We start from the raw sequence: 25,524 nt of genomic DNA, 5'->3' as shown, positions 1-25,524 counted from the left end.
CTCTCTCTCTCTCTCTCTCTCTCTCTCTCTCTCTCTCTCTCTCTCTCTCTCTCTCTCTCTCTCTCTCTCTCTCTCTCTCTCTCTCTCTCTCTCTCTCTCTCTCTCTCTCTCTCTCTCTCTCTCTCTCTCTCTCTCTCTCTCTCTCTCTCTCTCTCTCTCTCTCTCTCTCTCTCTCTCTCTCTCTCTCTCTCTCTCTCTCTCTCTCTCTCTCTCTCTCTCTCTCTCTCTCTCTCTCTCTCTCTCTCTCGAAGGAATGCCCTTGAATGAACAGGAAACACCAGACCAGCCCACAACAAGGCCGTTCCACACTACGGGACACACCAACACACTCATTCAGTCAAGGCTTCAACCAGGACCTACAGTTCCTCTCCAACCCTCTCTCCCTTCCAACCAGCTGAACACTGCTACTACTGATACTGCTGCTAGCCTCTCCCTCCCGATCCCCTCAGGGTTACATTTGGCCCAGGGCTGAGGGCGCTCTCTAATGTAAACTATGAGAGCCCCTGGCCAAACTCCCCTGCCTGTTGAGGTGATTGACAGGGCAGCTGGCCAATAAGCTTGACTTCCTGGTCTGTCTGGCATCAAGTGCAGCTCATTGCTAAATATAGGGAGAGGGTATCTATCACTGTGGTGGAGGAGGGGGGGAGGGCATGACTCTAGGGAGAGGGTATCTATCACTGTGGTGGAGGAGGGGGGGAGGGCATGACTCTAGGGAGAGGGTATCTATCACTGTGGTGGAGGAGGGGGGGAGGGCATGACTCTAGGGAGAGGGTATCTATCACTGTGGTGGAGGAGGGGGGGAGGGCATGACTATAGGGAGAGGGTATCTATCACTGTGGTGGAGGGGGGGCAGGGCATGACTATAGGGAGAGGGTATCTATCACTGTGGTGGAGGGGGGGCAGGGCATGACTATAGGGAGAGGGTATCTATCACTGTGGTGGAGGGGGGGGGCAGGGCATGACTATAGGGAGAGGGTATCTATCACTGTGGAGGAGGAGGGGGGAGGGCATGACTATAGGGAGAGGGTATCTATCACTGTGGAGGAGGAGGGGGGGAGGGCATGACTATAGGGAGAGGGTGGGGGGGCAGGGCATGACTATAGGGAGAGGGTATCTATCACTGTGGTGGAGGAGGAGGGGGGGAGGGCATGACTATAGGGAGAGGGTATCTATCACTGTGGTGGAGGAGGGGGGGAGGGCATGACTATAGGGAGAGGGTGGGGGGGGCAGGGCATGACTATAGGGAGAGGGTATCTATCACTGTGGTGGAGGAGGAGGGGGGAGGGCATGACTATAGGGAGAGGGTATCTATCACTGTGGTGGAGGAGGAGGGGGGAGGGCATGACTATAGGGAGAGGGTATCTATCACTGTGGTGGAGGAGGAGGGGGGGGCATGACTATAGGGAGAGGGTATCTATCACTGTGGTGGAGGGGGGGAGGGTATCTATCACTGTGGTGGAGGGGGGGCAGGGCATGACTATAGGGAGAGGGTGGGGGGGCAGGGCATGACTATAGGGAGAGGGTATCTATCACTGTGGTGGAGGAGGAGGGGGGCATGACTATAGGGAGAGGGTATCTATCACTGTGGTGGAGGGGGGGCCGTTTGGGACACAGCTTTGGAGAAGAGCAGCCATTTATGTCCTGAAGCCACTAATGACAGGCAGGCGAATACCGTTAAAGCCACCAATGACAGGCAGGCGAATACCGTTAAAGCCACCAATGACGGAGTGGAAAGGAGGTAATGACAAACTCCAGGAAGGCTGGGGACACGCACATCTACATGGATTTACTGTACACTAAGACATTATCCATCTACATGGATTTACTGTACACTAAGACATTATCCATCTACATGGATTTACTGTACACTAAGACATTATCCATCTACATGGATTTACCGTACACTAAGACATTATCCATCTACATGGATTTACTGTACACTAAGACATTATCCATCTACATGGATTTACTGTACACTAAGACATTATCCATCTACATGGATTTACTGTACACTAAGACATTATCCATCTACATGGATTTACTGTACACTAAGACATTATCCATCTACATGGATTTACTGTACACTAAGACATTATCCATCTACATGGATTTACTGTACACTAAGACATTATCCATCTACATGGATTTACTGTACACTAAGACGTGAAACCAGAGGTTAGGAAGTACAACAACATACCGGTACTGACACTTTGCAATGTCAGTCAATGTTATAAAGAACGTCTACACATTTGAGTTGTTCAAATAATTATGGATTTTATTCCTTAATGTACAATAATATACATATATACATTGTTACAACCTGTTTAACCGGTCATATATACACCATGGACTGGTTAGGGTTGCAAAATTCTGTTTACTTTTACCAATATTCCCAATAATCCCGGTTGCAAAATTCCAGGAAGCAATAAAGCAGGAAATCCAGAATCCTCCAACCAGGATTTCTGGAAAACAAGGACATTTTGGGAAAGTAACCGGAATGTTGCAACCCTAGACTGGATGTTTACCCATAGTAGATGGACATTAATACTCTAACTAAAGCAGAAATAAAGAGCTGCTTTACAGCTGAATGAAAAGCACAGGTTAAATTCAATATCTTTATAATTCTTGTATTTTTACTGTACAACAAAATGTATTTAGCCTTTTATGAGAACAATGTGTATGATTAAATTGTAAACTGACGAACTGGAAACTAGACAGGAATAAAGAGGAGATGGAGCAGGATTATATTCAAGTACAATAACTTTCCTACATTAAATATGAAATAAATGTGTAAAATGAATAATATTATGCAAATAAAATGATTTAACAGATTAAAATGATTGTGGGTAAATGTAAAATGGCAGCAGCCTGTTTTCAACCAATCGAAAACCAGGAAGTTATTGGTTAATCTGATTTGCCTGGCTACGCCCAAGCCTGAAGAAATAATCTCTAATCTTGCCTCTTCATAGGTTCCACTGCACATCATGTGACTTCTCAGCAATGCCACAATTTCACAGATCGAGAATAATGTGTTGAGATGACTGATGTTTAACACGTCTGAGTGTCTAGAAACATCATCAGTAACATGTTGATGACTGATGTTTAACATGTCTGAGTGTCTACACATACTATCAGTATACTATATAGTACCGTCTGAGAGCCTAGAAACACTATGTCAGACTATATAGTACCATCTGAGAGCCTAGAAACACCATGTTAGACTATATAGTACCGTCTGAGAGCCTAGAAACACTGTCAGACTATATAGTACCATCTGAGAGCCTAGAAACACCATGTCAGACTATATAGTCCCGTCTGAGAGCCTAGAAACACTGTCAGACTATATAGTACCATCTGAGAGCCTAGAAACACCATGTTAGACTATATAGTACCGTCTGAGAGCCTAGAAACACCATGTCAGACTATATAGTCCCGTCTGAGAGCCTAGAAACACCATGTTAGACTATATAGTACCGTCTGAGAGCCTAGAAACACCATGTCAGACTATATAGTACCGTCTGAGAGCCTAGAAACACCATGTCAGACTATATAGTACCATCTGAGAGCCTAGAAACACCATGTCAGACTATATAGTACTGTCTGAGAGCCTAGAAACACCATGTCAGACTATATAGTACCATCTGAGAGCCTAGAAACACCATGTCAGACTATATAGTACCATCAGAGCCTAGAAACACCATGTCAGACTATATAGTACCATCTGAGAGCCTAGAAACACCATGTCAGACTATATAGTACCATCTGAGAGCCTAGAAACACCATGTCAGACTATATAGTACCGTCTGAGAGCCTAGAAACACCATGTCAGACTATATAGTACCGTCTGAGAGCCTAGAAACACCATGTCAGACTATATAGTACCGTCTGAGAGCCTAGAAACACCATGTCAGACTATATAGTCCCGTCTGAGAGCCTAGAAACACCATGTCAGACTATATAGTACCGTCTGAGAGCCTAGAAACACCATGTCAGACTATATAGTACCGTCTGAGAGACTAGAAACACCATGTCAGACTATAGAGTACCATCTGAGAGCCTAGAAACACCATGTCAGACTATATAGTACCATCTGAGAGCCTAGAAACACCATGTCAGACTATATAGTACCATCTGAGAGCCTAGAAACACCATGTCAGACTATATAGTACCATCTGAGAGCCTAGAAACACCATGTCAGACTATATAGTACCATCTGAGAGCCTAGAAACACCATGTCAGACTATATAGTACCGTCTGAGAGCCTAGAAACACCATGTCAGACTATATAGTACCATCTGAGAGCCTAGAAACACTATGTCAGACTATATAGTACCATCTGAGAGCCTAGAAACACCATGTCAGACTATATAGTACCATCTGAGAGCCTAGAAACACTATGCTGTTGAAAAGCACAGTCTCTGTGCTGTAGGAGTAGTCTCTGTGCTGTAGGAGTAGTCTCTGTGCTGTAGGAGTAGTCTCTGTGCTGTAGGAGTAGTCTCTGTGCTGTAGGAGTAGTCTCTGTGCTGTAGGAGTAGTCTCCGTGCTGTAGGAGTAGTCTCCGTGCTGTAGGAGTAGTCTCCGTGCTGTAGGAGTAGTCTCTGTGCTGTAGGAGTAGTCTCTGTGCTGTAGGAGACTCAGTGAGTTCCAATACAATGGGTTTCTCAAGTCATGTGCTGAAACAAATGTTCCTTTATCCACCAGTTCCTGCCCCAAGGTTGTGAGACAAAACAGCGGCTGTGTCGATCACCAGGAAACAAAGTTCTCCCTCCAATCCAGCATTGAGTTTGTCTGGGTTGGTTTTATTTTAATTTTTTGGGGCCCATCCAACACCCTCCGTCTGGGTTGGTTTGTTCCTCTTCGTATCCTACCACAGGAAGGAATGTTGAGAACCTAGCACCAGTCACTAGAATAAATGGATGAAGAACTAAATGATGATTGATGTTATGACTAGATGGAGCTATTGAGGATTTCCATCCAGTATGGTTCCAAGCTGGTTAGTTCTTTAGTTTGAAGCCGTGAAAATGAGTAGGAACTAAGACTTGGCAGCCTATCAGAAAGCAGAGCACCTCTCTCCCATCTCCATAGGCAGCGAATCAGAACACCTGCCTCCCTCCAGGGCAGCCTATCAGAAAGCAGAGCACCGCTCTCCCTTCTCCATAGAGGTCTTCCTAGCTCCCATGTTGAACTTGAACTTTGACTGGTCAGCGATCATTTGGTTGATTTCATTCTGTTTGTAGGAGGACAGTTTCTGACCGATCCATGCTACCTTAGTCTCTTCCTGGTTACCATGGATACACCTCAGACAGGCTCGGCCAATCAGGTAGGCCACCTCGGCCAGGTTGAGGAGAACACACACCCCCGACACTGAGAGCATGAACACGGTGAAGATGGTTTTCTCCGTGGGTCGCGACACGAAGCAGTCGACAGTGTTGGGGCAGGGGTATGAGTCACACTTGACCAGACGGAACATCTTGAAGTCAGGGTAGATCAGGTAGAATATATAAAGGAAGCCGACTTCCAGAACGATCCTAAACAGCACACTGATCATATAGGTCCACCAGAGGGCGCCTGTGATCGCAAACTTCTGGTTCTTGAGTTGTTCCAGCTCCTTGGGGGAACCGCGCCCGGACTTCTTCAGGATCTTCTTGTTGATGTGTCTGCGATGGGCTACGTGCATGGCCACTAAGAGAGCAGGCGTGGACACCAGGATGAGCTGCAAGGCCCACAGGCGGATGTGTGAGATGGGGAAGAACTGGTCATAGCAGACAGAGTTGCAGCCGGGCTGCTGGGTGTTGCAGGTGAAGCCAGACTTCTCGTCTCCCCAGACCGACTCGGCCGCCACTACGAGGACCAGGATTCGGAAGATGAAGATGACAGACAACCAGATGCGGCCGATGCCGGTGGAATGCCTGTTTACGCCGCTGATCACGGCGTAAAAGGACCCCCAGTTCATTTTCGATTCCAGGTCTGGAGAGGAGAAACAAGAATGGATTTAGTTCAGACGTTTTAGTGGTTCCGCTCTAAAGCCTTTCTCAACCCCAGGCTGGAAAGGAGAAAGGTCAAGCTGATGATCAGGAGAATAACTGTTCTGTAGAAGAATGTAGGACTTAGGGAACAACTTTATGTTGACAATGTATTGATGACATGTTGACAATGTATTGATAACATATTGACAATGTATTGATGACATATTGACAATGTATTGATGACATGTTGACAATGTATTGATAACATATTGACAATGTATTGATGACATGTTGACAATGTATTGAGACAAGCTGACGTTCAATCACACTCGGAAGGGTGGCCATTCTTTATAAAGAATGACCATGTCAAGGAAACATGTAATGAAGGAATTAGGGGACATCAAAGGAATTAGGGGACATCAAAGGAATTAGGGGACATCAAAGTACATAACATGTCAGTAACATATTGATACAATCGCTGAAACTGTATAATCTCTGAGTCAATCGTTAATAAAGGCAGGCAATCAATCAAGAAAATTAAGAAAGAGTTCTTAAAGATGGATATTATTGTTGACAAAAATAAATCCCACAGGTGTATGTATCCAACCAACAATCATCACAAATACTTGAGCTCAAATCCTGCTCCTCACACAAATCTAAAACACCAGACACATCGGACAGAAAAACATTCTCCAACGTACTAACGTAGACTAAAACAGAACCATCCTCCTACAAAGTAAAAACCCCCAACCTAACACACCCTGTCTGTGTCCCAAATGGCACCCCTTTACCTATAAAAGTGCACTACTTTCAACCAGGGCCCACGAAATAGGGTGTGATTTAGGAAGCAGCGCCTGTTGGTCCTACCAGTCTCAGCCGGCGGTGTCAGCAGCACCGGGTCCGTAAACCACCACCGTCAGGTGTAGCCTGGCCATGGTGCTGGAGCCGTCGGGTCACAGCAACGCCAAACAAGACTCAGCCAATCCCTGGCCTGCGCTTTAAGAACCTTGGGCGATGGCCTAACACGACGCAGCGTCACGCCACGTAACGCTCCGATAGCCAATAGCGAAATGATAACGGAGACATGTGATCCATTCAGCAAGTATTAATACTGACTGACCTCGCAACCTGACCTTCAGACAGACGGAAAGACGGACAAGGCTACACCAGACAGACAGACAGGCCAAGATATATTCTCCAAGCAACGACTCAAACATCCATCTCACAACTAACTTCAGACCGACACCGTCTAAGACCTCTACTGTAACTGAAGAAATATAGCCGTCTTGAAACGGTCTTTAAACTATGCCAATAATAAAATACCCCCAGATCCAACCAAGAGAAGTTATTGTATTCAAGTGAACAGATGTTTCATGTCAGTAACTACCCTCTTTCTCCAGAACACGTCAACCCTCAGATAGTCAGACCCTCTTCTCTTCCTCAGGAATCTCAACATCATCATCACCCAAATGGTTAATAAAGAGAATCAGAGATATTATGATGCATTTTACCTTCAGCTGTGGTGGTACACAAAATGTGTACAAAGAAGGGTTAAATTAAAATGAGTGTATTTTAGCATCGAACCAGAAGGCTCTTGGCTAGTGAACACGATGCGTTGGTAAAATGCTAATCATTCCCGCGACGCTAGCCACTACCCTGCACCGTAGCAGAGCCCAGCGCAGCCCAGTGGTCATATGGTCTTATATAAACTATTACCATACAATGCTGCCCTTTATCAGAGCCCCAACAAGACTGTGTTATTCGGATTAAAACGCCCTGGTTTCCGCCTACCCCCAGCAGAACACGCAGAAGAAAGAATCTGTGTGGACACAAAAGGCCTGAGCCCCGTGCCACATTATTTATTGTGCTGGGAGGGGAGGGCAGAGGGTTTCTGACCCGAACCACAGAGCGAGAGTAGAAAGTAGGCAGAGCAAAATGAGACGAAGCAGAATCATTCAAGAAACTATACATCTGAAACATTTCCAGAAGTGGACAGTCAATGTCTTTGTTTTATGTACTGGGTGTTTACTTAGGGATTAGATGGTTCTGATTGGCTCGTTCCCCTGATCTATCCAAAGATCTGGATCATCTATTCACTCCATTCATTGATCAAATCTCTAAATGTTATTTCTGTTTGTCTGTTTTTCGCTAAGAACAACCTGGTGTACCATTATTCTGCATCTCAATGCCCAGGGCTGTTCCTGCATCAGTTGTGACAAAGACGTGGGAGGGTTGGGTGGTCGGGTTCATTCCGTTTTTGGTTACTACAGATCATTATGAGTTATGATTGCTTGAGAAACGCGTTTTGGACAATATATTACATTTGAATTGTTCTGTCAAATAAAAATGAAGACCAGCGAGAGATCCTGTAATGAAGCAACCGTTTTATTATTAAACGCACAGATACATATCAAATATGTCATGGTCAGAAAACTAGCTAATAATATGACAGAAGGCAAAATAAAAAACGTTTAACATTGCAAACTTGGTGAAGGAAAAATAACAGCATCATTTAGGTTAAATTATTCAAAAGGAAAGTTCACAGTGATGAGCTCTGTTGGCAAATATACACACTGGATCATCCTCAGCTAGCCTGACAAGACAGCAGGTCTGTCAGCCGACAGTCACAAAGGGCCTAAAATAATTTCACACATTAAAACAGTCAAGTCTGCAGCAGCAGAAAGTTGTCACCTGCATCCCAAATAGCACCCTATTCCCTATATAGTACACTGGCTTTGACCAGGTCCATAGGGAGCCATTTTGGACGCAGCAGGACAGCCATGCTGTCACAAAGGCCAAGAACAGACCGAGATGCTGTTACAGTCTCTTAAATGTTTAGGATGTCCGAGTTGAAAAGGGCAATTCCAGAACTTTTCAATGTCATTTTAATTATCTCCAGCACAATAGCAGTGTCTACACATGTGAAAACGGCACATTTCTACACTCTATAGAAAAAAATAGAACATTATGTTCTACATGATGACATCACAAGTTAACAGTTTAAAAATAGTGATTTTCAAAACAGATTTGCGATGATGTGTGGCGCAAGAAAATACCCTCCCTCTGTCTAGAAACTCGTTTTGAAAATCACAGTTTTTCTGATTTTTTATTTTACCCTGTGAATTATAGGACCCCTCATCTTTTTAACCACAAATCATAGAAATGCGCAGTTTTTATATATGTAGACACTGCTATGGTGCTGGGGATAAGGAATAGGAGGTTGTTATATATGTAGACACTGCTATGGTGCTGGGGATAAGGAATAGGAGGTTGTTATATATGTAGACACTGTTATGGTGCTGGGGATAATGAATAGGAGGTTGAAAGTGGCGGCATTGCCCTTTAAGGTTTGTCATCTTTTGTAAATAGACTTGACAAAGACGGGGAATTGGGATTTGCTATTTTGAGGAGTGAGCTTGGTCAAAGGTTTGGACACACCTACTCATTCCAGGGTTTTTCTTTATTTTTACTATTTTCTACATTGTACAATAATAGTGAAGACATCAAAACTATGAAATAACACATATGGAATCATGTAGTAACCAAAAAAAGTGTTAAAAAAATATTTTTTTATTTTAGATTCTTCAAAGTAGCCACCCTTTGCCTTGATGACAGCTTTGCACACTCTTGGCATTCTCTCAACCAGCTTCATGAGGTAGTCACCTGGAATGTATTTCAATTAACAGGTGTGCCTTGTTAAAAGTTAATTTGTGGAATTTCTTTCCTTCTTAATGTGTTTGAGTCAATCAGTTGTGACAAGGTAGGGGTGGTATACAGAAGATGGCCCTATTTGGTAAAAGACCAAGTCCATATTATGGCAAGAACAGTTCAAATAAGCAAAGCGAAATGACAGTCCATCATTACTTTAAGACATGAAGGTCAATGAATACGGAACATTTCAAGACCTTTGAAAGTTTCTTCAAGTGCAGTCGCAAAAACCATCAAGCGCTATGATGAAACTGGCTCTCATGAGGACTGCCACAGGAAGAAGGAAGACCCCGAGTTACCTCTGCTGCAGAGGATAAATTCATTAGAGTTAACTGCACCTCAGATTGCAGCCCAAATAAATGTTTCACAGAGTTCAAGTAACAGACACATCTCAACATCAACTGTTCAGAGGAGACTGCGTGAATCAGGCCTTCATGGTCGAATTGCTGCAAAGAAACCACTGCTAAAGGACACCAATAAGAAGAAGAGACTTGCTTGGGCCAAGAAACACGAGCAATGGACATTAGACCGGTGGAAATCTGTCGTTTGGTCTGATGAGTCCAACTTTGAGATTTTTTGTTCCAACCGCCGTGTCCTTGTGAGACGCAGAATAGGTGAACGGATGATCTCCGCATGTGTAGTTCCCACCGTAAAGCATGGAGGAGGAGGTGTTATGGTGTGGGGGTGCTTTGCTGGTGACACTGTCTGTGATTTATTTAGAATTCAAGGCACACTTAACCAGCAAGGCTACCACAGCATTCTGCAGCGATACGCCATCTCATCTGGTTTGGGCTTAGTGGGACTATCATTTGTTTTTCAACAAGACAATGACCCAACACACCTCCAGGCTGTGTAAGGGCTATTTGACCAAGAAGGAGAGTGATGGAGTGCTGCATCAGATGACCTGGCCTCCACAATCCCCCGACCTCAACCAAATTGAGATGGTTTGGGATGAGTTGGAAGGAAATGCAGCCAACAAATGCTCAGCATATCTGGGAACTCCTTCAAGACTGTTGGAAAAGCATTCCAGGTGAAGTTGGTTGAGAGAATGTCAAGAGTGTGCAAAGCTGTCATCAAGGCAAAGGATGGCTATTTGAAGAATCTCAAATATAAAATATATTTTGATTTGTTTAACACTTTTTTGGTTACTACATGATTCCATATGTGTTATTTCATAGTTTTGATGTTTTCTTTCGAAAACAAGGACATATCTAAGTGACCCCAAACTTTTGAACGGTAGATTTATAATATATAATTATTTTATTTTTAATTTTTTTACACTGTTTGGACTTCGGTGACCCCAAAAAACTCTTAGGCACCAAGGATTACAGAACATTTTAGAACTAGGTGAGATAGTGACGATAGTGGTTAATGTGATGGAGGGTCATGAAGGGTCGAGGGAAAAACACCTTTATCAGCCTGATTTGGAGGCTGTGGGTCATGAAGGGTCGAGGGAGGTGGATTACTTCTTATTCAAACAGGAAATGAGGTACTTGTTCCAGACAGACTCCCGTTTCTTGGTTCGCTCCTGCACACTACCTACAACACACACAGAGAGCGAGAGGCAAAGAGAAAGAGAGAGTGAGAGTGAGAGAGAGAGTGAGAGTGAGAGTGAGAGTGAGAGTGAGAGTGAGAGTGAGAGTGAGAGTGAGAGTGAGAGTGAGAGTGAGAGTGAGAGTGAGAGAGAGAGAGAGAGAGAACACTATATAAACAACAACATGAAGAGCTATCTATCCAAAACGGAGATGTATGGGTAAACCACTTCTCCAATCTTTTTGGCTCTATAACAGAGAACAAACAGCAAAAAAATATACATGATCAAATGCAAATCTTAGAATCAACTATTAAAGACTACCAGAACCCACTGGATTCTCCAACTACAGGACAAAATAGCCTGTGGTGTTGATGGTATCCTCAATGAAATGATAAATATACAGACCACAAATTCCAATTGGCTATACTTAAACCCTTTAACATCATCCTTAGCACTGGCATCTTCCCCAATATTTGGAAGCAAGGACTGATCACCCCAATCCACAAAAGTGGAGACAAATTTGACCCCAATAACTACCGTGGGATATGCGTCAACAGCAACCTTGGGAAAATCCTCTGCATTATCATTAACAGCAGACTAGTTCATTTCCTCAGTGAAAACAATGTACTGAGCAAATGTCAAATTGGGTTTTTACCAAATTACCAAAAAAACACATTTCTTTCCAAAGGGCCGTGGGGTGAGACAGGGATGCAGTTTAAGCCCCACCCTCTTCAACATATATATCAACGAATTGGCAAGGGCACTAGAACAGTCTGCAGCACCCGGCCTCACCCTACTAGAATCTGAAGTCCAATGTCTACTGTTTGCTGATGATCTGGTGCTTCTGTCACCAACCAAGGAGGGCCTACAGCAGCACCTAGATCTTCTGCACTGATTCTGTCAGACCTGGGCCCTGACAGTAAATCTCAGTAAGACAAAAATAATGGTGTTCCAAAAATGGTCCAGTTGCCAGGACAAATACAAATTCCATCTAGACACCGTTGCATTAGAGCACAAAAAAAACTAGACATACCTCGGCCTAAACATCAGCGCCACAGGTAACTTCCACAAAGCTGTGAACGATCTGAGAGACAAGGCAAGAAGGAACTTCTATGCCATCAAAAGGAATATAAAATTCGACATACCAATTACGATCTGGCTAAAAATACTTGAATCAGTTATAGAACCCATTGCCCTTTATGGTTGTGAGGTCTGGGGTCCGCTCACCAACCATAAATTCACAAAATGGGACAAACACCAAATTGAGACTCTGCCTGCAGAATTCTGCAAAAACATCCTCTGTGTACAACGAAAAACACCAAATAACGCATGCAGAGCAGAATTAGGCCGATATCAGCTAATTATCAAAATCCAGAAAAGAGCCGTTAAATTCTATAACCACTTAAAAGGAAGCAATTCCCAAACCTTCCATAACAAAGCCATCACCTACAGAGAGATGAACTTGGAGAAGAGTCCCCTAAGCAAGCTGGTCCTGGGGCTCTGTTCACAAACAGACCCCACAGAGCCCCAGGACAGCAACACAATTAGACCCAACCAAATCATGAGAAAACAAAAAGATAAATTACTTGACACATTGGAAAGAATTAACAAAAAAACTGAGCAAACTAGAATGCTATTTTGCCCTAAACAGAGAGTACACAGTGGCAGAATACCTGACCACTGTGACTGACCCAAACTTAAGGAAAGCTTTGACTATGTACAGACTCAGTGAGCATAGCCTTGCTATTGAGAAAGGCCGCCGTAGGCAGACCTGGCTCTCAAGAGAAGACAGGCTATGTGCACACTGCCCACAAAATGAGGTGGAAACTGAGCTGCACTTCCTAACCTCCTGCCAAATGTATGACCATATTAGAGACACATATTTCCCTCAGATTACAGAGATCCACAAAGAATTCGAAAACAAACCCAATTTTGATAAACTCCCTTATCTACTGGGTGAAAAACCACAGTGTGCCATCACAGCTGCAAGATTTGTGACCTGTTGCCACAAGAAAAGGGCAACCAGTGAAGAACAAACACCATTGTAAATACAACCCATATTTATGTTTATTTATTTTCCCATTTGTACTTTAACTATTTGCACGTCATTACAACACTGTATATAGACATAATATGACATTTGAAATGTCTTTATTCTTTTGGAACTTCGTGGTGTAATGTTTACTGTTAATATTTATTTCACTTTTGTTTACTATCTACTTCCCTTGCTTTGGCAATGTTAACACACGTTTCCCATGACAATACAGCCCTTAAATTGAGAGAGAGAGAGAGAGAGAGAGAGAGAGAGAGAGAGAGAGAGAGAGAGAGAGAGAGAGAGAGAGAGAGAGAGAGAGAGAGAGAGAGAGAGAGAGAGAGAGAGAGAGAGAGAGAGAGAGAGAGAGAGAGAGAGAGAGAGAGAGAGAGAGAGAGAGAGAGACAGAGAGAGAGAGAGAGAGCAATGAGAGTTGGGCTTCAAGACTATTGTATATAGGCTGGTGCCCTCTAGTGGGCAAACTCAGAATGATCACCAGGCAACACTGTAGATGGCACCTACCTCTCTTGATTCCCAGGTTCCTCAGCTTGTCATGTTCAGCATGTCCATTCTGAGCCAGTCTCAGAGACAGAGAGGCTCCTCTCCTGAAAGGGACAGAATGACCAAGCAAAAAGGGCTCTGGTCAAAAGTACAGAGTGCATTCGGAAAGTATTCAGACCCCTTTACTTGTTCCACATTTTGTTACGTTACAGCCTTATTCTAAAATGTATTAAATAGTTTTTACCCCTCATCAATCTACACACAACACCCCATAATGACAAAGCAAAAACAGGGTTTTTAGAAATGTTTGCAAATGTATAAAAAAAAAAAAAAAACTGAAATATCACATTTACATAAGTATTCAGACCCTTTACTCAGTACTTTGTTGAAACACCTTTGGCAGCGATTGCAGCCTCGAGTCTTCTTGGGTATGACGCTACAAGATTGGCACACCTGTATTTGGGGAGTTTCTCCCATTCTTCTCTGCAGATCCTCTCAAGCCCTGTCAGGTTGGATGGGGAGTGTTGCTGCACAGCTATTTTCAGGTCTCTCCAGAGATGTTCGATCGGGTTCAAGTCCGGGCTCTGGCTGGGCCACTCAAGGACATTCAGAGACTTGTCCCGAAGCCACTCCTGCGTTGTCTTGGCTGTGTGCTTAGGGTCGTTGTCCTGTTGGAAGGTGAACATTCGCCCCCAGTCTGAGGTCCTGAGCGCTCTGGAGAAGGTTTTCATCAGGGATCTCTCTCTACTTTGCTCCATTCATCTTTTGCTCGATCCTGACTAGTCTCTCAGTCCCTGCCGCTGAAAAACATCCCCACAGCATGATGCTGCCACCACCATGCTTCACCGTAGGGATGGTGCCAGGTTTCCTACAGATGTGACGCTTGGCATTCAGGCCAAAGAGTTCAATCTTGGTTTCATCAGACCAGAGAATCTTGTTTCTCATGGTCTGAGAGTCCTTTAGGGGACTTTTGGCAAACTCCAAGCGGGCTGTCATGTGCCTTTTACTGAGGAGTGGCTTCCGTCTGGCCACCCTACCATAAGGGCCTGATTGGTGGAGTGCTGCAGAGATGGTTGTCATTCTGGAAGTTTCTCCCATCTCCACAGAGGAACTCTAGAGCTCTGTCAGAGTGACCATCGGGTTCTTGTCCCTGACCAAGGCCCTTCTCCGATTTCTCAGTTTGGCTGCCAGCTCTAGGAAGAGTCTTGGTGGTTCCAAACAATTCCTTCGACCTCATGGCTTGGTTTTTGCTCTGACATGCACTGTCAACTGTGGGACCTTATATAGACAGGTGTGTGTGCGCGCCTTTCCAAATCATGTCCAATCAATTGAATGTACCACAGGTGGACTCCAATCAAGTTGTGGAGTATAGCATTCTGGTGCTCAGGTTGACTAATACCTCATTGCCCCCAGTTTGCCCTTCTCTATGAAGAGTTCCACCGTGGTGTTGTCTCCATCTCCCTGAGGGTAGAGCCGTGCGTACAGCGTCCTGTTGTCCACCATGTCTCTGAACCAAGACACTGACTGCTGGGTCCAGCCACACCCATCCACTGGGCGCACCTGGGATGAGAGGACTATCTTTTATTAGGTCATATAATAATACAGGAGACAAGTATAAAATATATGATCTGCCTACATACAGTGGGTGCAGTTAATACAGGTAATGAGTGGAGAACAGGAGGGCTTCTTAAAGAAAAACTAACAGGTCTGTGAGAGCCGGAATTCTTACTGGTTGGTAGGTGATCAAATACTTATGTCATGCAATAAAATGCTAATTAATTACTTAAAAATCATACATGATTTTCTGGATTTTTGTTTTAGATTTCGTCTCTCACAGTTGAAGTGTACCTTTGATAAAAATTACAGACCTCTACATGTTTTGTAAGTAGGAAAACCCGCAAAATCGGCAGTGTATCAAATACTTGTTCTCCCCACTGTATATCAACAGTGCATCATCAATAACTCATTAATTTATTGAACCTTTATTTGTCCAGTCAAATTGAGATAGAGACTTGTCGTTAACACATTGACAAGTGATGTTATATACCGGTATGGTATAAGTTGTGGTATGGTTAAGTATTAGCCACAGTAGAACATGACAACAACCAGGTTGAACCACTCACATTAGCCAGGGAGACCTGTATGGCCTGTAGAGGAAGTGATGTCATCTCAGCACTGAGTTCCTTGATGTTCCATAGAGACAGACAGGAAGTGTCTCCGTAGTCCAGCCTCCTCACCTCCACCTCCAACTCATTGTTGTCTGACAGACAGAGGAGAAATACATAAGTTGACCTCATTGTTCTCAGAGCTGGCAGAAATACGCTACACGGTCAAAAGTATGTGGACACCTGCTCGTCCAACATCTAATTCCAAAATCATGGGCATTAATACGGAGTTGGTCCCCCCTTTGCTGCTATAACAGCCTCCACTCTTCTGGGAAGGCTTGCCACTAGATGTTGGAACATTGCTGCGGGGATTTGCTTCCATTCAGCCACGAGCATTAGTGAGGTCGGGCACTGATGTTGGGAGATTAGGCCTGACTCGCAGTCGGCGTTCCAATTCATCCCAAAGGTGTTCGATGGGGTTAAGGTCAGGGCTCTGTGCAGGCCAGTCAAGTTCTTCCACACCGATCTCAACAAACCATTTCTGTATGGACCTCGCTTTGTGCACATGGGGATTGTCATGCTGAAACAGGAAAGGGCCTTCCCCAAACTGTTGCCACAAAGTTGGAAGCACAGAACAGTCTAAAATGTCATTGTATGCTGTAGCGTTGAGATTTCCCCTTCACTGGAACTAAGGGGCCTAGCCAGAAGAGTGGAGGCTGTTATAGCTTTGAAAGCGCTGCAAAATCTGGACCCCTACAAATCAGCTGGGCAAATCAACTTGCTACATTTGCACACACTGTATATATATTTTCTGTTGTATTTCTGACTTTATGTTTTACCCCATATTTCTGTTTTTTTGCACTACTTTCTTCGTCGGTTGTAAATGAGATGTTCTATCATGGTATAAAGTGAAAAAGAGCAAAGGGGGACCAACTCCATGTTAATGCCCATGATTTTGGAATGAGATGTTCAAAGAGAAGATGTTCAAAGAGCAGGTGTCCACATATATTACCAAAAGTATCTTCCCCAACCTGTCAGATCTCAGAGCTAAACAGAGTCCTGTTGGATTAGTAGAGAGGATCTGGCATCATATCATGAACCCATTCTGTAGTGTTCTGGGGATTATTAACATTCTGTAGTGTTCTGGGGATTATTAACTTTCTGGGGATTATTAACATTCTGTAGTGTTCTGGGGATTATTAACATTCTGTAGTGTTCTGGGGATTATTAACATTCTGTAGTGTTCTGGGGATTATTAACATTCTGTAATGTTCTGGGGATTATTAACATTCTGTAGTGTTCTGGGGATTATTAACATTCTGTAGTGTTCTGGGGATTATTAACATTCTGTAGTGTTCTGGGGATTATTAACATTCTGTAGTGTTCTGGGGATTATTAACATTCTGTAGTGTTCTGGGGATTATTAACATTCTGTAGTGTTCTGGGGATTATTAACATTCTGTAGTGTTCTGGGGATTATTCACATTCTGTAGTGTTCTGGGGATTATTAACATTCTGTAGTGTTCTGGGGATTATTAACATTCTGTAGTGTTCTGGGGATTATTAACATTCTGTAGTGTTCTGGGGATTATTAACATTCTGGGGATTATTAACATTCTGTAGTGTTTTGGGGATTATTAACATTCTGTAGTGTTTTGGGGATTATTAACATTCTGTAGTGTTCTGGGGATTATTAACATTCTGTAGTGTTCTGGGGATTATTAACATTCTGTAGTGTTCTGGGGATTATTAACATTCTGTAGTGTTCTGGGGATTATTAACATTCTGGGGATTATTAACATTCTGTAGTGTTTTGGGGATTATTAACATTCTGTAGTGTTCTGGGGATTATTAACATTCTGTAGTGTTCTGGGGATTATTAACATTCTGTAGTGTTCTGGGGATTATTAACATTCTGTAGTGTTCTGGGGATTATTAACATTCTATAGTGTTCTGGGGATTATTAACATTCTGGGGATTATTAACATTCTGTAGTGTTCTGGGGATTATTAACATTCTGTAGTGTTCTAGGGATTATTAACATTCTGTAGTGTTCTAGGGATTATTAACATTCTGTAGTGTTCTGGGGATTATTAACATTCTGTAGTGTTCTGGGGATTATTAACATTCTGTAGTGTTCTGGGGATTATTAACATTCTGTAGTGTTCTGGGGATTATTAACATTCTGTAGTGTTCTGGGGATTATTAACATTCTGTAGTGTTCTGGGGATTATTAACATTCTGTAGTGTTCTGGGGATTATTAACATTCTGTAGTGTTCTGGGGATTATTAACATTCTGTAGTGTTCTAGGGATTATTAACATTCTGTAGTGTTCTGGGGATTATTCACATTCTGTAGTGTTTTAGGGATTATTAACATTCTATAGTGTTCTGGGGATTATTAACATTCTGGGGATTATTAACATTCTGTAGTGTTCTGGGGATTATTAACATTCTGGGGATTATTAACATTCTGTAGTGTTCTGGGGATTATTAACATTCTGGGGATTATTAACATTCTGTAGTGTTCTGGGGATTATTAACATTCTGGGGATTATTAACATTCTGTAGTGTTCTGGGGATTATTCACATTCTGTAGTGTTCTAGGGATTATTAACATTCTATAGTGTTCTGGGGATTATTAACATTCTGGGGATTATTAACATTCTGTAGTGTTCTGGGGATTATTAACATTCTGGGGATTATTAACATTCTGTAGTGTTCTGGGGATTATTAACATTCTGTAGTGTTCTGGGGATTATTCACATGCTGTAGTGTTCTAGGGATTATTAACATTCTATAGTGTTCTGGGGATTATTAACATTCTGGGGATTATTAACATTCTGTAGTGTTCTGGGGATTATTAACATTCTGGGGATTATTAACATTCTGTAGTGTTCTGGGGATTATTAACATTCTATAGTGTTCTGGGGATTATTAACATTCTATAGTGTTCTGGGGATTATTAACATTCTGGGGATTATTAACATTCTGTAGTGTTCTGGGGATTATTAACATTCTGTAGTGTTCTAGGGATTATTAACATTCTGTAGTGTTCTGGGGATTATTAACATTCTGTAGTGTTCTAGGGATTATTAACATTCTGTAGTGTTCTGGGGATTATTAACATTCTGTAGTGTTCTGGGGATTATTAACATTCTGTAGTGTTCTGGGGATTATTAACATTCTGTAGTGTTCTGGGGATTATTAACATTCTGTAGTGTTCTGGGGATTATTAACATTCTGTAGTGTTCTGGGGATTATTAACATTCTGTAGTGTTCTGGGGATTATTAACATTCTGTAGTGTTCTGGGGATTATTAACATTCTGTAGTGTTCTAGGGATTATTAACATTCTGTAGTGTTCTGGGGATTATTAACATTCTGTAGTGTTCTGGGGATTATTAACATTCTGTAGTGTTCTGGGGATTATTAACATTCTGGGGATTATTAACATTCTGTAGTGTTCTAGGGATTATTAACATTCTGTAGTGTTCTGGGGATTATTAACATTCTGTAGTGTTCTGGGGATTATTAACATTCTGTAGTGTTCTGGGGATTATTAACATTCTGTAGTGTTCTGGGGATTATTAACATTCTGTAGTGTTCTGGGGATTATTAACATTCTGTAGTGTTCTAGGGATTATTAACATTCTGTAGTGTTCTGGGGATTATTAACATTCTGTAGTGTTCTGGGGATTATTAACATTCTGTAGTGTTCTGGGGATTATTAACATTCTGTAGTGTTCTGGGGATTATTAACATTCTGTAGTGTTCTGGGGATTATTAACATTCTGTAGTGTTCTGGGGATTATTAACATTCTGTAGTGTTCTGGGGATTATTAACATTCTGTAGTGTTCTGGGGATTATTAACATTCTGTAGTGTTCTGGGGATTATTAACATTCTGTAGTGTTCTGGGGATTATTAACATTCTGTAGTGTTCTGGGGATTATTAACATTCTGTAGTGTTCTGGGGATTATTAACATTCTGTAGTGTTCTGGGGATTATTAACATTCTGTAGTGTTCTGGGGATTATTAACATTCTGTAGTGTTCTGGGGATTATTAACATTCTGTAGTGTTCTGGGGATTATTAACATTCTGTAGTGTTCTAGGGATTATTAACATTCTGTAGTGTTCTGGGGATTATTAACATTCTGTAGTGTTCTGGGGATTATTAACATTCTGTAGTGTTCTGGGGATTATTCACATTCTGTAGTGTTCTGGGGATTATTAACATTCTGTAGTGTTCTGGGGATTATTAACATTCTGTAGTGTTCTGGGGATTATTCACATTCTGTAGTGTTCTGGGGATTATTAACATTCTGTAGTGTTCTGGGGATTATTAACATTCTGTAGTGTTCTGGGGATTATTCACATTCTGTAGTGTTCTAGGATTAACATTTAGAAGACATATTTTACTTCCACTCATCATGAAACATATCTTCCCTCATGTTTTACATTTGAGTCATTTAGCAGACGCTCTTATCCAGAGTGATTTACAGGAGCACATAGGGTTAAGTGCCTTGCTCAAGGGCGCACCAACAGATTTTTCACCTTGTCGGCTCGGGGATTCGAACTAGCAACCTTTCGGTTACTGGCCCAACACTCTAACCTCCACTCATCATGAAACATATCTTACCTCCACTGGTCATGAAACATATCTTACCTCCACTGGTCATGAAACATATCTTACCTCCATTGGTCATGAAACATATCTTACCTCCACTCATGCCACATATCTTGGCCACCTGTGCCCGACACCACCTCTCCAGTTGGGGGAACCAGGCCATGACGTAGGTCCCGATGTCTGGAATACACTTCAGCTCTGCTAAACTACTGCTGCCCTTTAATCTGCTGCAAGACAACCAGCCAGTGACAGGGTAGAGAGAAAATGACTAAATGAAAAGGACTTGATTAAAGTCCTGTTTTAGACTTGCGCTCTGCTTAAAAGTAGTGCACTACATCAGTAATAGGGTGCCATTTAGGACGCACCCTGAGTGTGTCTCCTATATTTCTTACACCAATCCAATGCTTCTTGAGGGGAAGTGAACAAGAGCACACTTTGGGGAGAAGGGTACTACGGAGTAAACATTGAGATCAATGAGGCACCATATGGGCCCTGGTCAACAGTAGTACACTCTATAGGGAATAGGGTACCATTTGGGACACCCGATATAACTCACTCAGTGTTGAGGCCCTCCAGCTGGAGGGTGGTGTCGGCCTGTTGGATGTAGAAGTTTCCAGGATGAACCACGTGACTCACCACCACTGCCATCTCCTCAAACTTACGGATCTGGAACCCCGGAATGCTCAGACCCTGGTTGCCCGGGGCAACGAAGGAACAACAGTTCTGGAAACTCTGGAGTTCTGGAGTCAGACTAATATTGTTGACATCTTCCTGAACCTCCCCCATCACATGTCCCTCTTTGTTCTGTAGGCTGTGGATGGATTGAGCTGGGGGGTGGAGGGTCATATTAGAGATCTCTACACTCTGACAGTGGAGACTAGCAGCAGACATCTTGTTCTCTGAGGTGGTGATGACATCAGAGGAAGGACCGCTCCTTGTCACCTCAGTAAAGACGTCTCCTATATCCCAGAGCTCTGTCTTGGTGGCAATTATACAGCTGAAGATCAGACAGCCTCCAGACTCCACACGCTTTACTGTAAACACCGGGGCCTGGGAGGGTAGGAGAGGTATAATGAGATGGTAGGGTAGGAGATGGTAGGGTAGGAGATGGTAGGGTAGGAGATGGTAGGGTAGGAGAGGGTAGGGTAGGAGAGGGTAGGGTTGGTAGGAGATGGTAGGGTAGGAGATGGTAGGGTAGGAGATGGTAGGGTAGGAGAGGGTAGATGGTAGGTTCGGGTAGGAGATGGTAGGATAGGAGATGGTAGGGTAGGAGATGGTAGGGTAGGAGATGGTAGGGTAGGAAAGGGTAGGAGATGGTAGGGTAGGAGAGGGTAGATGGTAGGGTAGGAGATGGTAGGGTGGGAGAGGGTAGGAGATGGTAGGGTGGGAGAGGGTAGGAGATGGTAGGGTAGGAGAGGGTAGGGTAGGAGAGGGTAGATGGTAGATGGTGGGTAGATGGTAGGGTAGGAGATGGTAGGGTAGGAGTTGGTAGATGGTAGGGTAGGAAAGGGTAGGAGATGGTAGGGTAGGAGAGGGTAGGAGATGGTAGGGTAGGAGAGGGTAGGAGATGGTAGGGTAGGAGAGGGTAGTGTAGGAGAGGGTAGATGGTAGGAGATGGTAGGTTAGGAAAAGACATGATTAACTTGAATGTCCCCGAGGTGAAAATGGTTTTAGACTCACAGTAGTGCTGTATATAAAATAGACACTTTACATACATAATACATTACACTATACATAACACTATACATAATACATTACACTATACATACATACATGTTGGTTCAGCTGGTTATCCGTCAGCTCTGAGGACAGCTCCTTCTTCAGGACGCTGACGTTGTTAGTTTCTAGAACATTCTTAGTTTCCTGGGCATTCTTGGTTTCCATGAGGGGGTCAGAGGTCGTTGCCGGGGCGGTGAAACCAGAGGAGGTGTACTGGTAGCTGGCCTTCTGGAAGAAAGCGGCAAACTCCATGAATGGCTCGTTCCTGTGGTTGGTTCGCAGGAATTGCATCAGCTGAGATGAAGTTTGCTTCTGGTGCTGCACTCCGATGTCACTTCCTGGATCTAGAGGGGGAGGAGCCAGGGCTGTCTTCTGGTTGGCTGGGTTAGTAAACCCTGGGAGGAGCTTACCTAGATTTGTTGCTCCAGGTGTTTTTTGCCTGATTTGACTGTCGTTCTCTTTGATTTGAGTGGTTGTAACCGTTGTTGCATTTGGCTGCTGCGGTGTCTTCTCCTTGCGGACGAAGATCCGATCCTTTGCTTCTTTGTCTTTGGTCAGACTGGCTGAGCTGGTTGGTGAGCTGGGGACTGGGAGCTTGGTCACTTTGGAGGAGGAGGAGATGCTGAAGACCTGATCATCTTGAGAGGAGGAAGAGGAGGAGATGCTGAAGACCTGATCATCTTGAGAGGAGGAAGAGGTGGAGATGCTGAAGACCTGATCATCTTGAGAGGAGGAAGAGGATGAAGAGGAGGAGGAGATGCTGAACAGTTTGAGTTGCTGTAGAGACAGCAAGGCTCCCAGCATCTGTACTGCCTTGGTGATGGAGCCGGCCATGAGGATGTTCTGCAGCATGGGACCAAACTTCAGCACGTCTGACGATGTCATGATGCCTCGGTCTCTGGATAGCTCTGGCTGGGACAGGCTGTTTAGCTGTCTGGTGGAAGCTAGGACACTGAATTGTGGATCTGTGGAGCCAATTGCGGAAAGATATCCCTAAGAAATACGGACCATCCCAAAAGTTCCCTTGGACCAGGGTTTCCCCCCCTGGGTGTACGTCTGAGTTGGTGCCCTAGCACTACACAGCCAATTAAAATAACTAACTAACATATCAAGATTTGATTCTTTTAAAACCAGCTGTGTAGTGCTAGGGGAAAAACTAAAATGTGCACCCAGTGGGGAGGGGAGGGGAGGGGAGGGGGGGCAGAACAGAGTTTGGGGATCCCTTGCCTTATTTTTCTTTCTTTAGCGCTGTTGGCTGCAGGTGCACTTGATTCAACAGCCCTAGCGCCGGGAAGGCAACGTGTTGAACCATTTCATGTGTCTGAAGGTAGAACTCCGCCTACCCGGCAGACCCAGAGAGCAAATCAAGTGCACCTATAGGCCTACGGCTGGCCAATCAGATAGCTCAGATCACCGTGTCTGCAGTTTCCTCGAGCGCACAGCAAAGTTGATACTGTGAATCAACGAATACGGCGAAGCGCTGCTGTTTTTATAAGTTCATGTTTAAGTTGTTATTCAGCAATGTCAACACTTTGTTCAACACCTTTATAAGCCATAAAATGTATTAAATAACTAATCTGAGCGGTAGATCTCTGCTTGCTTTGGGACTCAGAAAGTGATCTGGACTCAGAAAAGGTTGGTGAGCTCTGCTCTAGACTCCACGGCACATAGATACCCACTTGTGGAGATGAGAGAGGATTTGAGTGTGCAATTAGTCTTGGGCGGTAAATACCGTCCGGTGTATTTGGAAATAGCCAAGGGATGGTTTTCCAATACCATCAAAACAATTTTTAAACTAAGTTTTTCATTTTTAATGCATTTTAATATTTGTAGCTATTTTTTAAGTAAAATACCAGCAGTCAGCTTGTGCAATGTGTTATGATATAAAGCAGATTGCATTCTTATCTCACCTATCACATTATGAAGCTTACTTAGTTCCCCAGAACGGTTGAGCCAGTCAGGTGTTTGTTTGTAAACAGCACAACAGGAGAAAGTGGAAGCAGGGGAGTCCAGCTGTGTATTGACAGGGGTCGCCTTTTATATTGAAAGTCAGTGTTTTTTTTGCTTCAATAGAGTGATCAGGGACGAGTAACTATAGTTTTCCTTCACAGAAAATACATTAGTGCAACAAATTCGCCAGAAAATAGCTTCATTTTCATCAAATGACAACAGAAGTGCAACGCTATTTGGCTGGCAGCCACACAAATAAATGAGCTTACAATGAAAAAGAAAGGTATTTCTTGCAAAAATGATGCATTGCCATACTTTTTCTAATGTTTAGGCCTATCATAGAAAGAATGTAGCCAGCTACATTTCCTGATGTTTTGCTCAAAGTTAGACTTGCATTTTATCAGAGAAAACTAGGCTGGTTACACTGAGAAAAGTATCTCCACATCAGTCAGAGAGCTGTCTACTGATAGAGTATCTCCACATCAGTCAGAGAGCTGTCTACTGATAGAGTATCTCCACATCAGTCAGAGAGCTGTCTACTGATAGAGTATCTCCACATCAGTCAGAGAGCTGTCTACTGATAGAGTATCTCCACATCAGTCAGAGAGCTGTCTACTGATAGAGTATCTCCACATCAGTCAGAGAGCTGTCTACTGATAGAGTATCTCCACATCAGTCAGAGAGCTGTCTACTGATAGAGTATCTCCACATCAGTCAGAGAGCTGTCTACTGATAGAGTATCTCCACATCAGTCAGAGAGCTGTCTACTGATAGAGTATCTCCACATCAGTCAGAGAGCTGTCTACTGATAGAGTATCTCCACATCAGTCAGAGAGCTGTCTACTGATAGAGTATCTCCACATCAGTCAGAGAGCTGTCTACTGATAGAGTATCTCCACATCAGTCAGAGAGCTGTCTACTGATAAAATGCCCATTGGTGAATTATCATCTGAGGTTAGAAGTGCAACTGAAGCACAACATGTGTCTGAAGCTGAGCAGAAATTACAATAAGAAGCTTTTTAGATCTGCGTTTACAAAACGAAGCAAGATATTTCTTATAGTCAAAGCCCTTTGGATCAGTTGTCTGATCCAAAGTTGCATTTTCTTGCGCCTCCTTGTGTACTAAATCGGTACTACAATATATCCTGGGGAGAGAAGGATATGAAAATCTAGATACCGTTCAACCCAATCAATATGGTAATAGCACCACCTTGCCCTCTGATAGGCCAAGTGGAAAGTTTCACCATATTGCTTCTACCAATCAAATCCTCTCTCAAATCCATAGGGGGTCTCGGGTCCAGTTGGGATTGGGGCATGATGTTGCTATAGCTACACAAGTGTTTTCAATATGCTTTGTGTTCACGATGACCGATACAACG

General features: G+C 43.4%; 1 protein-coding gene across 3 annotated transcripts in view; it reads right to left on the bottom strand.

Annotated features, from left to right (window-relative positions):
- Positions 1 to 2,248: 2,248 nt before the first annotated feature.
- The window catches only part of LOC121556115 (gap junction beta-1 protein), a 35,608-nt gene continuing 12,332 nt past the window's right edge, over positions 2,249 to 25,524 (bottom strand). The window contains exons 3-9 of one of the 3 annotated variants that reach the window (XM_045212455.1): positions 22,250 to 23,160; positions 21,033 to 21,526; positions 20,570 to 20,703; positions 15,865 to 16,001; positions 15,141 to 15,301; positions 13,763 to 13,845; positions 2,249 to 5,967 (exon numbers count right to left, since the gene is read on the bottom strand). In XM_045212455.1, the coding sequence (XP_045068390.1) occupies positions 5,126 to 5,967; positions 13,763 to 13,845; positions 15,141 to 15,301; positions 15,865 to 16,001; positions 20,570 to 20,703; positions 21,033 to 21,526; positions 22,250 to 23,160 (2,762 nt within the window). In that variant the 3' untranslated portion in view covers positions 2,249 to 5,125. Of the gene's footprint in view, positions 5,968 to 11,083; positions 11,165 to 13,762; positions 13,846 to 15,140; positions 15,302 to 15,864; positions 16,002 to 20,569; positions 20,704 to 21,032; positions 21,527 to 22,249; positions 23,161 to 25,524 lie in introns of those variants that run through there. The other 2 variants (XM_045212456.1, XM_041870003.2) reach the window with 2 other exon arrangements.

Source organism: Coregonus clupeaformis, unplaced genomic scaffold, assembly GCF_020615455.1.
Source record: "Coregonus clupeaformis isolate EN_2021a unplaced genomic scaffold, ASM2061545v1 scaf0015, whole genome shotgun sequence".
Taxonomy (NCBI): Eukaryota; Metazoa; Chordata; class Actinopteri; order Salmoniformes; family Salmonidae; genus Coregonus; species Coregonus clupeaformis.
The sequence above is the reverse complement of the archived record's forward strand: the minus strand, read 5'-3'. Positions and strand labels throughout refer to the sequence as shown.